Source organism: Perissodus microlepis, chromosome 7 (genome assembly GCF_051167445.1).
Source record: "Perissodus microlepis isolate ML-2025 ecotype Zambia chromosome 7, ASM5116744v1, whole genome shotgun sequence".
In the NCBI taxonomy this organism is placed as follows: Eukaryota; Metazoa; Chordata; class Actinopteri; order Cichliformes; family Cichlidae; genus Perissodus; species Perissodus microlepis.
In genome coordinates, this window is record NC_140467.1 from 49,003,040 (window position 1) to 49,020,374 (window position 17,335).

General features: G+C 39.0%; 1 protein-coding gene across 1 annotated transcript in view; it reads right to left on the reverse strand.

Moving 5' to 3' along the window:
• lamc3 (laminin, gamma 3) overlaps window positions 1-17,335 on the reverse strand; it is a 138,857-nt gene that overhangs the window by 37,977 nt on the left and 83,545 nt on the right. Inside the window, exons 11-12 of the mRNA XM_084935632.1 lie at window positions 7,783-7,892; window positions 5,309-5,536 (exon numbers count right to left, since the gene is read on the reverse strand). Of these exons, the coding sequence (XP_084791758.1) occupies window positions 5,309-5,536; window positions 7,783-7,892 (338 nt within the window). The remainder of the gene's footprint in view (window positions 1-5,308; window positions 5,537-7,782; window positions 7,893-17,335) is intronic.

Consider the following 17,335-nt stretch of genomic DNA (forward strand, 5'->3'; position numbering starts at 1 on the left):
GGTTAACAAGTCTAATTAGGGGAGAGGCAGGCAGGCAGTGATACTAGACTTGCTTCCGGACCTCAGACACATGCACACAGAGTCAGTGATATAACCCACACACACTCACACACACAAACATAATGCGCACTCTCAGCCAAAGCTCCAGGCATCTCTTAACTAGGTCATATCTCTGAGACTTCAAGTTGTAGGGTAGGAAAGAAGACGGGTAAGGAGAGGAAGAGAGAGATTGAGGGAAGATAAAGGATGGAGGGTGGGACCTTGGATGGGATAGTTGTCTGCTCTTGGTGAGATGGAGTCGTTTAAAAGCTGTGCGAACGAGATAGCGTGGAAAAGGCTCAGGGAGGAAAATAAAGAGCGCACGCTGACAGACACGTAAGCATATCTAAATAAGCGCACACAGGTTGACTTGTTTACACACCCAACAGCTGCCGTTTTACTTCTGTCATTTATGGAACGTTACATTTGGGATGCGAATGTGAAAGCGTGCTCCGACTGCTGTTATTGTCGCCCACAAGAAAAAAAGTCTGGTACTTTAAATACAGACTCTTAGATTAGCTGTTATTATAAAGATTAGTTGAAATGAGGATACTGCTGTATTAGTAGAGCCACCCAGTTTTTAAGTTTTGAGTGATAGCTTGCCAATGCTCCTGAGGGATGGCTGAGCTACATTCCCTTGAAGTGATGATGACTGAATGTCAGTTCTAGAAAGACTAAAAAAAAAAAATAAAAAAAAGAAATGTTTCAGTCAAAGAGCCTCCATCTTTCTGTTCTTCCCCTCTCTCACGGGCCCAGTGATAGAAAATATTGTCTCAAGAACCCGTGATGATCCCTCGTGTCATGTAACACTGGCTGAATACTTCAGACTTTATTTTAGAACTAGAGACTTGGATCTGTATTTTATTGAATGGCATTATATTGAAATGCCCTTTTCCCAAATTCATTTGGAAAAAGGGCATTGCAGCTCCCTCCTCGTGGAATCAGATGCAACATCTCTTAAAACTTTAAGAGCTGGTCTCGCTAAATGTATTTAAGGTGTTTTTAGGTAACCTGGAGGCAGTGACTTCAGGCTACAAATGTTTTTCATGAATATTACTCCTGTTTTTTCACCCAAGACTATGCCTTTAACTCATGTTTTGGGCTTTATTGACAAAGAACTTCAAGAATTTTGGTGGTTTTTGCTTTTTTACTACCTGTACTACTTTTTTTTTATCACTTGTAGTAGATTTGCATACTTGCCTGTTCTGTGTGTATTTACTACTGTTGATTGTACTGGACATCATTTTGGGGTTGGAACACAATACTAAATTTTGCTCTACAAGGGCCTGATATCCTCCTCTTAGAAACTATATCAGGTAAAAAGAAAATTCTTTGTTTTTAGATTCATCAGGTCACAATAAGCCCAAATAGCAAAGGGAAATTTAAAAATGCACGCCATGAAAGAGTTTGGGTCTTAGGAAGTTAATTTTAAATCCCATTACATTTTTCAGTAACACAGTAATGTAACGCATTACTGGGCTAAATACAGTAATGACATTATAGTTAGAATTATGATGTTACTTGCGTTACAAAACTCCTTCAATTATCTGAGGAAGATTGAGCAAATAAACAAATAAATAAAACAAAAGAAAAAGCAAAAACATCTAATCAAATAAAAAAAAAAACAACCATGCTTTTTTTCATCCTGTGCCTTTGCGGTCTAATCAGCTGATTTCAGTTTGTGTGTAGGAAGGAAGAAAATAATGATCTATGTCTTTAACTGTGGAGATTATTTTTATTTTTATTGCAAAAAAAGACAAGAGTTAGTGTGGTACTGTAAATATTGGTATCAATCTGATACAAAGTAAATATAGGGTCAGTACTCCGGATACCAATACTGATACTTTAACCTAACCTAAGAGCAGTGTGTCATGATTTGTGAGATGAATCATCATCAATTTTGATATTCTGAACACATTTTAAATTGCAGCTAAATTGCTGTGATTTTTACTTTCCACAATAACTAACGCAGCAAAACACACATTTCAGTTTTTCATATATTTGGAAAATGTTTTTTGTAGAACCTGGAATGTCTCTAAAGCACTTTTGTTGTTTAAATGTGTTATAGGACACAAAAAAGTTTAGACATCTTTCATCATGCATATTTGTGGTGTATTTTTTCATTTCCAAAAACATTTATTTAACACCATTCAGAGGGCTGCATACAGCATGGGATAGAAACACAGTATTAACCTTTTGATGCTAGTATCGATCCAATAGTAATGCCAGCATTGGCATCCATATCATTGATATTTGGATCAAGGAGTGAAATGGTATGTCCTGGACAGAAACAGCACAACTTTGACTCTTTGCAAGCATCTGCACAATCCCTGTGGTGACTGCTTTGAAGTCTCTTTGAGCTGGCTTTTAACTCTTTGTGTTCTTGGTTTTGTGTTCATGTGTAAACACTAAAAGAAAGATCCTATTTGTCGTCATCAGGACAGGGATTTGTGTCAGTGTGTGGGACTGTAGCCTCAGGTTTATACTGTTAAGTGGCTTGGTAATGCGTAACTAATGTAGCAAACAGCGTAACTGATTACTTTATCTGGCAAGTAATTAAGTAATGTACTACATCACTTTTAAGGAAAGTAATGAGTAATGTGCAAAACTTTTTTTTTTTAGTAATGCCTCCGACATTGAAAAAGAGACTCTATAAACAATAAACACTAATAGAAACTAATAGTGGCATTATTGAGCACTTCTACATGAGACTAAAGGTAAAACTGTACTCGAATATGACACAATGAAATTTACACTTTTCTACTTTTTTTGTCTTGATTCTGAATTGACACTTTTGAAGCTGTCAAAACAATATGTGAAATTATTCACACACAGTTCATACTCTTATCTATCAGAAAGAGCAAGACACAGCTGCTGGGAATTACGACAAATGTCAGTTGGATTTGTTTTTGTCAGCAAAATGCATTTTACTGTTTTTCTATAAGACGAGTAGTTTAACTCTCCAAAGTTATTTTTTTCAACGTGCAGGTCATCAAATGTAGAATAGTACAGAAAAGCCGACATTTCATAAATTGCATTGTTATGGAGTGGCTGATGTGATCAACCGGTAAATTTGTTTTCAGGTGAAACGCAAAACTTCAAGGAAGGCATATATTGCCCAGCTAGCTTCGCTCCTTCAAGTCACACTACATAGAGACTGTTGATGACTGGATGTTTGGTAAACTTAGTATTCTTTAACTGATTTTGAGTGGTTGCTGGAAGTTTCTGGGATTGCTGGCAAATTGCTGGCAAATTGCTGGCAAATTGCTGGCAAATTGCTGGCAAGATGTGTAGTCCCGGACTAGTTAATTAACGGTTCTGGTAGCTTGCTTGCTATCACTAGCTTAAATTGGACACAAAGAGATATACGGTGGTGCACCAAAAAACACCTTGCGGTTACTTTGGTTGCTAGGAGATTGCCGCGGTTGTTACTTTACAGGTTTAAGTCATGAGTATTTATTTATTTATTTTTTACAATTTTATGACACTTGAGAGACACAGAGTTACAATCATTTCTGAGAAAAACATTGAAGCTAAAACGTGCCCTTGGAGAAGAAACAGGAGTAATAATGTGTGATATTACAGTATATGAAGGGGGAGACAACAAAAAATAGGAAGATGTATTTTGATTTGTTTACTGTTTTGTCTCCTGTTACACTGCAATAGAAAGCATTTAGCATCAGTAGTTTACATGTATTTTTTCTTTCCTATCCAGTGCTGTGTTATTGTTTTCCATTCTCAATTACATTACTATCCCTGCAAATTTACATGCAAATGTGAGTGCTCTTTTGCCTGACAATGTAAAACGTTGTGCTCCTGAAATCAGCGTCTAAACAGTATTCAATTAGCAGTCAGTTATAATGCCCACTGTACCAGAATATATTCTGGTACAGTGGGCATTCAGCAAGAGGACAAAAAAAAGGAGGACAAGAATTAGGACAAAATAAAATGAGAAACACACTTCTAGGTTTTTCCAGGCTCATCTTGTTTCCTCTCACAGCCCAAATACAGTATTTTTGGTTAATTAGTGATTCACAATTGGCTGTAGGTGTGGATGTGTGTGTTTCTCCATTATCCCTGTGATGGACTAGCATGGTGTACTCAACATTTCTCCACTGTATGCTGGGAAAGAATCCAGACCCCCCTGGCAACTCTAAGCTGGATAAGGCCCCAATCTCACAGGCTTAGAGACCAGTCGGTGACCCCCTTGCTACTGCTGATGATTTGGAAAAAATGTGGAAGGGTTGCTGGCTGGGTGAAATCAATTGCAAAAATACTAGATGCAGCTAGTGGAGCCTCCTAGTAGATGCATCTATGATATCAATTTCAAAATCCTACGTTGCCTTGTTCTCAACTTATTGCATTCACAAGATTTTCAGAAAGCCTGGCCTTTGACCTGAACCTTGAGATCGAGGTCACTGAGATTTGACCTCGCCCGGGATTTTTAGTAGAGACACTTGTGGTATCAATTTGAAATTCCTATGTCTCTTCATTCTTGAGATATTGGATTCACAAACATTACCAGATACAATAAATAAGGAATCTGGAATACTGCATTATGCGAACCATTACTTCTTCTTCTTTATTGCATATTTTCAGCTCTACATCTGCCCCCTAGGATGAGGAAGATGTGCGTGGACTCTTTTGTGCACTTCTAAACCGGACGCCATTACCTCCCTGCCTGCTGCCATTGGCATAGCCCGCATTGGCTCTACATAGATTCACCACAGACCTCCAGTAAATGGACTCTGTGACAATGGACAGATGGACGAATAGATAGCGAGCTATAGGCTATTTACAGAAATCCACCTCTATTAAAAAGGATTATTCTTTATTATTTAGACCTCTCTTGACTTCTGAATTCCATGTGAAGTTTGCCATATGTGTTTTCTTTTTTATATTTATACTCTCCAAACTTTAGTTTACATTTCTGACCGATACTCACGATGTTTTCTCGTATACAACCAAGGCCCCCCACAGACACAGAGAGATTAAAAAAAGCTGTTTTGACAGACTGTAGCACACTCTAAGTAGTACGTTGACTGTGAAACTAGTGAAGTGCACCTTTAAAAATGAAATGCACTTGATTTATGAATTCAACATTTTCATGCTTTTTTTCCCCTACTTCAGCTGGAGTTGCTGAAACAGAAATACTGCTGACTGGCTGTCAGTGAAGTGGCACCAAATTCATTATGAATTCCTGACATTTTTCTAATTTATCACATGAACACAGCTGTGTACAACACAATGTCAATGTTTCACTTATTACCTGTCTCTGGATGGCACGTTCCATGCTGGTGGCAGTTGCATGGAACGCATGCCGAGAGAGGCCCTCTAGCAGGCTCTTCCCGGGTAAATCCGGGGGCACACTGTTCACAAAACTGGCCTGCAAAGCCCGGGGGACAGGAACAGGATTCCACCCACAGAGCAGGAGGAAAGGCTGGGTCAGCGGAGACGACTGCTGAGGTCATGGTTACTCCTGCGAGCTGTGATGTGTCTGGCAAGGAAGGAAAAGGAGGAATGTCAAAGATGTTAATACAAATCTTTCTCTGGAATAAGCGACAGGTGCAAGTATGTTTGTGTGTGTGTGGTGGTTTTGATAGTGGGAGGTCTCTGCATCTTGTTAAGCAGTAGGTTATTAGCATTTGTTGCAGTGCCGTCCCTCTCTCCCTGTCTCATTATAGGTTTTGGCCTGTGTTTACATTTTACAGTCAGATACACACATGCACCCACACATACACACTAACACAATAACCGATTCATCCACCCACACGGCCATAAATGCCGCACTTCATGCTTGCTTACACACATGTGCCTGCACGTGCCCACACACGTACACTTGTGATCCAGGGACTCTTTGATATAGCAAATGAATAAATCACTGCAGCAGAGTAAGACAAGAAAAAAAACAGACAGGAGACTCTGTGGAGGTATGTCAAATGTGCAGTTCCTGTGGGGTTTTCAAGATCCGGCTCTCCTCTCATGAATAGTGATGGGGGCAGGCCATGCTGAACTGTATCCCTCTCACCCTTTACTGCCTGAGCCACAGCCGCAGAACACAAAATTACTTTTGGTGTACATTACCGTGTCCGTTTTCAATAGCCAGACAGACGACAGACGGACAGATTCTATGCACGTATGACTATGTAGCAGTTGTCAGATAAGGAATAAACCAAGTGTGGATGAGCGACTGCATAATGACCTGAGTGGCAGAAACGGCGAGGGGCGAGACAGTGGAAGAACCAGAGGAGAGGATGGACCTTGACATCTAACAAGCCATGATTCAGAGATTCCTTGAGCGGTGATGAAAGACGGTTCATTTACACCTCTGAGGGATAATCAGTAGGCAAGCCAGTCCTCTTCCCTTTCCGCGACTTGCCTTAGCCTCTACCCTTTACTCTCCAGTAGCTCCTGAATTCTATTAGCTCGTTCAACGGGTGGAAATGTGCAATTAAAACAGTTTTCAGATACTGAAGCCTATATTTCGGTTAATTAAAAGCCTTCCATTTTAAGTCGTGCTGTGCAAGTTCTCTCCATCAATCCTTTTTCTGCAGGAAACCTTGTCAGAGCAGTCGAGATTTTACTTGCAACGAATGACTTTACTGCAGCCTGGCAGACCCTGACAATTTAGGTCTCCTTAGGCGCCTGTACATTTAACCATTAAGCCACTGATTTCCAATAAACTTTCAATACGGCCACACTCGCTTTTCAAACCTAATTTTTTTTTGTGGTGGGGAAAATAAAAGCTCTTTACTGCAACTGTCATCACAGCCTTGCCTTAACAAGACAATCAAACAAGACAATACTGTCACTTAAGTAAAACAGTTCTGTTAATAAGAGACTCTCTGTGGTGCAGGGAGAATTTTAAAGAATGAAGGAAAATGTGAGAGGCAGCGCTGAGAATGATGAGAGGACAGCTTTATGGGGTTTGGATATTAAAGTTTGTTGCACCGCCTGCAGCGATAAAGCACTTCTAACACTGTTTGAGAATGAGTTTGAGACCTAACACAAGTCATTAACAGTTTCTCCCCCATAATGTGCAAAAGATGCAGTGTAAACTGTGTGCTTGACTTTGATACCACGTTCATGTGGGTAGGTAGGTGGGTGGGTACAGAAAACAGTTTGATGGAATATGCATGAGTGTGCCTGTGTGTGTGGGATTTTTTTATTTTTTGTGCCTAAACGCCATGCATGTGGAACTACATAAGAGTCTGTGTGGTGACGCCTGCACCAAGCAGCTAATTAAAATGGTGTAAGTAAGTGTGAGGAAGCTGGTGATTTTGTCCAGCTGTTCTGTCTCCTCCACGCTTTAATCCACCGTAATGCCTCTCAGATCCCGCTGGTTCATTACAATACAAACTATCAAATTTCAAGAACTCATCGCAAACATCTGGGAATAAATGTCCCGTTCTGTTGCAGAGCCAGATAGGGGACAGTTGAACGATTCCTCGAGCACAAACACCAACACCGATTTACTAGCAAGTTCTGCTGCAGCTTGAATAATGTGTTCCTGTCCGGTTAAAGAAAACGGTCATAAAAAAACAATGATTTTAGTAATTTTGTAGGCCTCTAAATGTTGGCATTATTTGTAAATAGTGCTTTCAGAAAAATAGATTTGATAGATTTCATTTGCTCCTACAGCACATACACATGACCACCCATTTAAGGCTCCAGTGTAAGTCATGTAAAAATGCATTGGATATACTTGTTGGGACAAGTTCATAAACACAAACCAACACTTACAGTTGTGTCCCCCAGCATTGCTGATCTTGAGAGCCGTCAGGTTGTAAAGGAGGAGTTGGAAGTCAAAGGCAGAAAGCGCAGGTTTAAATCTCTTCTCGTTTTCATCAAGCCTGTCAAAAAGGAAAACAGCAAATGTGTCATTTATTTAATATTTGCTAAAAGGCCTGCAGGGCTTTATCAAAATTTTAATTTCGAATGTAGTGACCTGTCGAACAAATTTTAAAGACTGTTGGGTCAGCGTGACACATGAAACACATGCAAATGGAGAACATTGCATGGCATTTTTAGGGGGAAGATAATATTAACCTATTATATATGAAAATCCAAAGAATTGGGATTTATAATGAATGATTTCTAAAAACATATAGATGTTAAGATTTGCTGACAATGTTCGTTCATTCAATCATACTGGCTCACCCAGACATATATACACAGAGACATATGTTACAAGTAAAAAGAGATTTGTGTCCTACAAATACAAAATATGATTAATCTAAACAATTCGATCAACTGTCTTATTGCCTCTTGTGATAGATCATATGATCCTTGCATATGTCTTGACCGTCTATGTCAGTTTACATCATGGCAACCAACTCTTTCTTCTTTCTCCAGACATGCTGTTTTTTTGCACAAGCACTTCAGGTTTCTTACACTTGTTTTCACACTGTTTATGTGCCAAAAGAGAAATGATTTAAACCAGTTTTGAAATGTGATTTCACTAATTCATGAGCCCGAGGCACTTTGTCAAGATAGCCATGCAGTAGTGGTTACACTTTGACTTGGATTGTCAGCTTTGTTCTTCATATTTCAACTTGTAATCTTTAAAAAATATTACAACTTAAATCTTAATACTTTTAGCTCATTTTCCACATTTAACTTTGTTCCCCATGTTTCCCATAATGCGCCCCTAAAAGTTGGTATGAAACACAGAAAACAATTCAAAAAAGAAAACAACCGAATGTAAATATGCTGACTTCAACATATATTCAGGGTCTTCATCACAGAGATTTGCCATCTGTTGGAGGATGTTCTGCTAAGGCAGTCAGCACAGCTGACATCTGCCTGTTTTACTTCTGGCATCATGCGTACTTTCCATCTTGATGACAGGTGCTGTGTCAGCTCTGCGCCGTGTTGTTGTGTTGAAAATTTTTCACCCGCTGTTGTATCAAGGTCCCAAAGGTAAGGAACAGCCGAATTAAGTGATATATTCATATACTCTCCATTAAGGAATGACTTACAGGTAACATTTTCTAATATATGAGATCAGCACTGCATCATTACCAAATGGTGTTTCCCATTAATAAAAATATGCTCCATTAGTCAAGCTATCGAGTCTGCGGTTACAAACGCCGTCCCAATACATGGAATTTAATCCACTAAACATTTTTATAGTACAGAAAATACCAACGAAGAAATAGCAAGAATTACACCTAGTATTTGCTGGCTATTGCTTTAAAATTTAATTTGAATGTCCAAAACTGATATTAGCTTTAAAACTATTAGATACTTGTTTTAGAATATGGGGATTGCTTAATTCATCCAGCACCATCACCAACCCCAAAAAGTTTAACTTGTCCAACACTTTAACTTATTCTGAAAATATCACCTTTGTATTAGCCTCAGCTTTAATTTGTGTACCAACCTAGGACTAAAGAATATAGTACACATTGAAGTGCCAAGAAGTGTAGTTCCTCAAATGGACAAATGAACAAATATGCAGTCTGTGGCCAGACAAGCTTGCTAGCATGAAGTGAAAACTTAGCTTTAACCATGTCCTAATATGGTCATTTCCAGCTCCAAAAATTAAACAGACAAATAAATAGTTCATTTTTTTTTTAAATATGTGGAAACATACATGGAAATACTGTGTTTAAAGCAAAAACAGAGTTTGTGCAATTCTAATAAGCTTGTAAGTTAATATTTGGAATACTGAAACATATTTAAAATAAAAGCCGACACACTGAATTTAATATTGTTTATTTTATGTTTGTTTATTTAATTGTAATTCTGAGCATTTTGTGGGTTTTGGTGTTTTGGGAAACTAAAAATAATAATCAAAATTCAACAATAATGATCATAATAATAGCCCTAAGGCCTTATGATTTCTTTCTAGCGACTCTTCCACTGAGAGCATTTGGGATGAAGCTTCACAAACAGTAGATGAATCATCTGAAGGACCAGGTGCATCTCTCAGGTTTTTTGCCAGGTCATTACTTAGTTGAAAATTGTTTCCCTTGTTAGCTAAATATAAAGCAATGGGGACTGATTCAAGACCTTTGCACAATACTCAATAAATAATTAAATAAATGAAAAAGCAATTGCAATAAAGCTAAAATACAGGTTTCATAATTGGAGTGAACAAACTAGTGGATGGCTTTTATCTTTTACAGTATGTGTTCAATGTTAAAAACAGCGCCATGCCTTTTCAAAGCTAGTGTCATTGTTCACGCTTATTTAAAAAAGAATAAACACGATGGTTGTGCCCCTTTCTGTCTTTTTTTTTTGAAATTGGTAATACATTATGAAATCAAAACCTTGTCATCACAGACAACAACCTTAAAAGAATGAGTTGCGAAACCTTTGGTTTGTTAACCATATCAGGCTAAGTCAGGCCTTTTATGTGCAAGTGTTTGAGGGCCTCTATTTTATTAGGTCAATTGTTCTCAGCATGACACTAGCTCACTTTGAAAATGCTTTGTTTTCTGCCTGGCCTGGGTTGTAGCATTCAGATTCACACTGTGCATGTTTATGCGTGTGTATGTGTGTGCGTGCGTGCATTCCTGGCTTGCCACACACTCTCGCCGGATGCGGCGGGTCCTTGTTCCCTGGCCTGACATGTAGGCACAGTAATAAAGAGAGGCAATTACAAACTGGGCCTCAAAGCCATGGTAATGGAGCTGGTCAGACAGCGATAAGCAGAGTGTGCATGAAAGTGAACAAACTCCCAGTCATGCTTTCCCCATGGAGCGTCAGTGTCCTTTTTAATCAGCACCAAGCAGAGCGCGAAGAGCCACACTGTAATTAAGGCTGCTCTACGGAGGATGAGAGGAGATCATCAGGAGAGAAAAGCCCAAAAGAATAGTGGGCACACACACGAGCACACACAAGTACCCTTAGAGAGGACAGATAGAGATACAAGGTGAGCAAGATAGCAAGACACAAGCAGTGTATAAAAAACAGAGGAATGATGAAGTACATGACTGCAATGTAGATACCAAAAGATACAGGCATACATGTGGGAACATGTTATGAGCTATCCATTGTGCCAATCTGTCATTGTCTAATTAAAGTAACTAACTATGAGGTTCATTTTAATTACTAGGAATACAAATACATGACCCAAAAACTGGCATATTAAACCCAAGTTACTTGGAGTAAATGATGGTTTCAGACCAAGCTATGTTCTGCAAACACTCAAACATATTTACAATATATGCTTCTAATGGAATAAAATAAAATATTTATTTATTTTGGAAGCGAGCGAGAGTGATGTTATAGACTATAAAAAATGGATGTAGCCATCATTTAGTTGCAAATTGGTTTGTGGACTTGCAGTTCTGATTTGAGCATTTAGGCCACTGAGGGCACTCAACTCTAACAACAGCGATCCCCTTGTTGCCATTAGAAAGAATGCCTGGAGGCTAACACCGTGTATATACTCAGTGTGGGTCTGTGATGCAGATTTGTTCTTTAATATTTCTTCTACGCCTTCTGCACACCAGAAACATTTCAGAAACACAGCATTTAGTTTACACAAGGTCTTTTATTTTGAAAATTTCCTGACCCATATGCCTTTCCAAACTATACGGTTGGTGCTGTGAGGCAGAGAGAGCCATGGATTTACAAGCATTGAAATATGATGCAGCTGGCCCCAGTGGAAATCACATATAAGCCCATCTTTTATATACAGTCTATATGAAGTTTCTCAAACAGGACTGAAGAGGGTCATTGTATCATAAATAAGCCAAAACTACTTTTCACAAGCATTCATCTATGTAGTTTGTTGAAAGACTACTTTAAGCATTTAAAATGGGGAAGAGCTGATACTTTATGTTATGAATTGCAAGGGCTTGGCATCTTATCACATGAATATTAAGCTTACATGGTGAAGATGTACACAAAGCGCTACAGGCAAGCCCATAAAACCTCTCCGCCTACTAATTTCAAAGGAACAAAAAGTGAACAGAGGGAACATCAGAGAGAAGAGTGAAAGCTACCTCATATAAGCCATTCACCCCCCTCCTCTCATCAATCCCCTCCGCTTGAATCCCTGAGCTTCCATATATTTCTTCTTCATCTGATTCCGAAATGATCTCTGCTATCAAGTGGGAACACAAAGCCACTTAACAGGTTAAGATATTTATCATTTCTGAATGCAGATGCTGTCAGTCAGGAGAGATTTGGTGCGTGTGTTTATGCTCATGTTTATTTATGCTTTCGCCGAGCTTTGGCAAAAACACTTAGAAGCACATATTTCCACTTTCTGAGCTCAATTATTTTTAATGCTTGTATTGCATCTAATTGTTGCACATAAAAAAATAAAATGATAAACTATTTGTGTATGTATGTGCGAAGAGAAATAGAGGGAATGATACAGCGAAGTGCAGCGAAGTGCATCTAAGCATGTACCTGACAAGAGTAATAAGTTCTGTGGAGAACTGTGGAGAAGAACATTTAATCACTGGCTCTTTCCCCAAGCTCCACTGCATTTCAGAGAGAGGATCAACAAGTCCCTTTAGCCAGGGCTTTTGGTGGTAAGAGAAGAGTCATTACTGGTGCACAGACACCAGTGATAGGCAGGGAAGAATTGGACAGAGAGTCACAAGAAGTGTGCCAGACGAAGGGCTGAATCCTTTTTTGATGGACTGGGCAAAGAAGACATGCTCTTCTCAGCTTAAAAAACAAGGGTAAACCTAAGCCACTGTTCCATAATAAGATTACACACAAGAACCAGAGTACAGATAAGAGCTCCCTTTCAAAGCAAACAGATCTTAGATGTACCAATATTGTAGATCACTGTCAACTTGTTTGCAAGTTTATCATGTAAGAGGCACTGTGAGTCAAAAAGAAGTCAAGAAAGAATAAAAACTGGAGCATCACGATTAGTAGAAACTGTAACTTTAATTCTGATTATTATTTTTGATCAAAAAGTACTGAGTGTTTCAGTTTTAGCTAAAAACGATTCCCCCCCTCCTATGAATTTAAAGTGAACCAAACAAAGAGCTAAAGGGAGGGCAGAATTGGACTTGGTATTCATGCACCAATCCATTTTCTTCCACTTATCCCATTCAGGGTGAAGGTTCAGAGTCAAAGAGCTGCTCCCAGTTGTCATGGAGTGAGAGGCAGTGTACCAATGGACAGGTTCCCAATCTGTAACAGGACTAACACATATAAACACACAATTCACATCTATGGACGATTTAGAGTCACCAATTAATCAGCTCTGCAAAACCTTCGGGGAGGAAGCAGAAATATCCAGAGAGAGCTGATGAAGATGTGGGGAGATGAATTCAAGCTTTAGTGGATTCAAACCCTGGACCATGTGGTGCTAACTACCACACCAATGCGCCATCATGTAGATCTCAGTCTTTTATGATGAGTTGAAGGGGCTCACTACAGGATACATTTCAAATTAAAAGCACAAGTTTTAAGAAAAGTTAATATAGTGGCAGTTTACAGGCAGCAAAAAAGCGGCCTTCATTATTTAAAATATTATCTTACACATATTATTGTTACATTCTATAAACTGATTTTTATCCATCTGTGCTGTGTAGCTCACTCTGAAAATAAGCATATTAAAGCTGTGTCCACACTGGAAGCGATTTGCTCAGCGTGCACCATTTTGAAACTGACTACTAGTCGCTTGTGGACATTTCAGTCTCCGGTTCCCTGATATGTCAATCAGCGGTTTCCTGCACTGACACTGGTAGTCGCTTCAGTTGGTTGCCTAGAAGCTGAATTTGAAATTTGTCTGGCTTACCCACTTCATGTCGCCAGCAGTTATTTTGCCTGCAGTCGCTTGAAGTCGCCAAATGTTATTGGTATATTATGGTCTCTGATGGCCACATCACTTCCAGTGTGGATGCAGCTTTAGAAGCTACTGCTGTAACAGCTGTGTGAGGCTGTAATTAAAGCAGTGCTTTGAGCTCAATGCTATTGCCAATAAGTTCCCGTGCTCTCAGAGGCGAGGCTGTTATTTAGATGTTAAGCAGTTTGACCACAGCAGCTTAACATGTTAGCATTTTAGCGAGTGATAAATAACAGTAAACACAAAGCACAGACACTAAATAATGCTGCTAAATGTAGTTATGCAAACTGACCGGAGGAAAACATGAATGACCTACTTTGTAGAGCAGTGCTTCCCAAAGTGTGGGGTGGAACTTAGAGGTGAGCGGATCGATCAAATCATCAATAGTATTGATATTTGGTGGTGCTGGTATTGGATCGATACTAGCGTGGTAGGATCGATACTTTATGTGTATCCTCCAAGTTCAGTATAAAGCACACCGAACTGTGTCAAATTAAATATTTATTTGGAAATGAAAAAGTATACCTCAAACATGCACTATGAAAAATATCTGAAGCTTTTTGTGTTGACTGTCACGTCCTTTTATTCATAGCCTACAGCACATTTAAGCAACTGAAGCTTTAGAGATGGGCACATTTACATTCTAGGTCTCCAAAAACCCAGTTTCAAAAGACACGAAAATCTGAAAAAAGTGTTTTATTTTTTTTAACAAAGTATTGTGGAAAGTAAAACTCTCAGTGATTTAGTGGTCATAAGTCACACTAATGCTCTCCCCTACATAAGCTGCCTGTATAAGATAAAAGTATCGGTATTACTATCAGCAATACCTACCCTATATGTACCTGGTATCAGATTGATACCAAAATTTGTATATGAATTATATGAATGTATTTATTTATATAAAAAGTGAAATAAAACTGGTAATAGGAGATGGTAAGTTTATGATAATAGTCATTACTCTGATCTAAATTTACTGCTCTTGTATTGATGTTTGTGTCAATGGCAGTGGCAGGTGGGTTTCATAGTTTGCATATGAATGGGAAGCTTTAACACTGGATGTTGTTTTTGAATATATTTTTGAAGGAAATAAATCGCTTTCATTTGTATTTTGTATTCAAAAGTGAAACACACCTAATTACCATCCTTACCAGCTTAACAACATAGAAATTAGAGTGGATACAGATTTTAGATGAAGCAAACAGCAGCACAAAAACAGAAACTTTATAATGAATGTAAATATGCAGTCAAAGCGACAGAATTATACACACAGCACACTAATACAGATACCTGTTTTTCCTTTTATACTACCTTTGCCTTAGCAGAAATACATTCTCTCTGCTTTCCCCCTTACCTAAAACTTCAGCATCTCTGTAATGGGTATCTCTGCTTTTACCCACCACACCAATGCCAAAAACACTGTTCTGTCCTTTGTCAGATTCAGTTTTCCACCATCACAGAGAACACTACACAAGTACTGACTCCTGTGTAGACTGTCAACATCCATAGTGAGATTCTAGACAAGCACAAGCAACGTCTGCGCACAGCCTCAAATGCAACCACAGCGTAATACTCCAGGTTAACACTGCACAACATCCATCAAATCAGCCTTTTCCTCTCTGAGGATTCTGGACAGCTCTTTGCTCATGCTCTAATCATCTCCAATTTGAACCACTGCAACTTCCCTTCTAGCAAAATACAGCTTACTCAGAATGTTGTAACCTACTGTAGCTTATTTCAGGTTCTTCAAAATGAAACCTTGCCTCTTTTGGATGTTTTTTTTTCAATGGGTGCCAATACACAACTTAATATTGCTACTGATACTGTAAGAGTGTGATCCCGGTGGAGGCACTGCAGGACCGTTTTGAGCTAACAGAATAGAACATGGTCTGTGGAGTACAATCAGAGGACAAAGCAGAGTCCCCCAGCTAAATAACATTGTATTTTTTTTTTTTATGTGGACCCTTCAATTTCATTAAACGGTTAGCTGTTTTCTTTGCTTCGCTTTAAACAAGCACTGGGAAACAAAGGAGATGAAATCCCGTCTTAGGCTAGAAAAGGGGTTTGAGGGCTGACAATAGGGAGGCATTTAAGCTGGTCTGTTAGTGCTGAGAAGGAGAATAAAAGATTGATACAAAGGGACATAATTGAAGACAAACTACAACAAAACAGTGTGCAGGAGGTGTGGAGTGGGATGAGGATTACTTGGTACAAGATGGCAGGCCAAATGGGGAAAGTGAATAAAAATAGAGTGAATAACTTAAGCCCAGTATTGAAGAGGTTCATTGTGGAGACCAGGCTGCTTACACCTACTACCCCAGGTTGACAGGCCTAATAAGTACAACAATGTGACTGATTACAACGCTGCTTCCCTGCCAGCGTTCACCTTTACAGCCTCCGGTCATTCAGACTCCAGAGTTGCAGCTTTACTGTGAAGGGCAAGAATGAATCCGGGTAGAACTGCAGGAAGTCTAATGTTAGATAAAAGATCCGATTAAGGATTTCAGCCTGTGAATATATAGCTGAGGGTCAGTGTCATCAAAAAATGTTTGTTTTTTTTGATGATACTAGAAGATGGAAAGGCAGCTCATGAGCAGTGACACGAGGCTGCTTTTTTAGGATGGAGTGACGTATACTTTAAGAGTCTGCCTTTTTAGTATGCTGGACAGGCAGACCCTGAACAGCCAGAGAATCCAGAGAATAGAGTTCAGGATATGTTCATATTTCTTTGTCTGCCTCATCATATAATATGCTATAATACTCATATACCCCATAGTTTAAAAAACCCCAACAACATTTGATCCTGCCTCTTGTTCCTGTCTGCAGTGGCTGTATCGAGGCCACTCCTTAACTTGATTTCAAACTAAGTGATGAAGGACAAAATCTGCCGTCAGCTTCAAAGTGATGGCAGTGGTTTCTTGTGGATGTTTCGGGCTTTGGTTACCTTGATAAGCCTCTAATGTATTTATGTCAGTAAACAGTGTCCTGCACTCTCATTGGTTGTCTATTGAATCACATGCCTGGAAATTAAGAAAACTTTTTCCTGTCCAGTGTTTATTTTGCCCATAGCAGCTTGAATCAACAAATGTCATTCAGTTTGTCTGGTCTCTCATTGCGATGTCACAGCGAATCACTTCCAGTGTGAACACAGCTGAATTATAAAGTTAATTCACTTTAATTTAATTTAAGAGTGCATTATTGCACAGGAAATGAACTTTATTAATTTATAGTGCATAGAAATTCTCTTATTGAGGGATCTGATCTTTTCTTCCAGTAGGTACAGGAGGAAAGATAGAGCAGGAGTATAACTTCTAATATATATTTATACTGACACAAACATACTGGACTCATTTAGAAGAAAGAAAAACCCTAAAAAGAAATCCTCTCATTATCATCATCGGGACTTGTTTACAAAAACAAAAACAGCTGAGGGTCTTAATGCAGTAAAGAGAAACTGCAGGCTGGCACAAGACAACTCAATCAGCGCGTAGTCTCAGTTTCCAAACGGAGATGCTAATCAACAACACA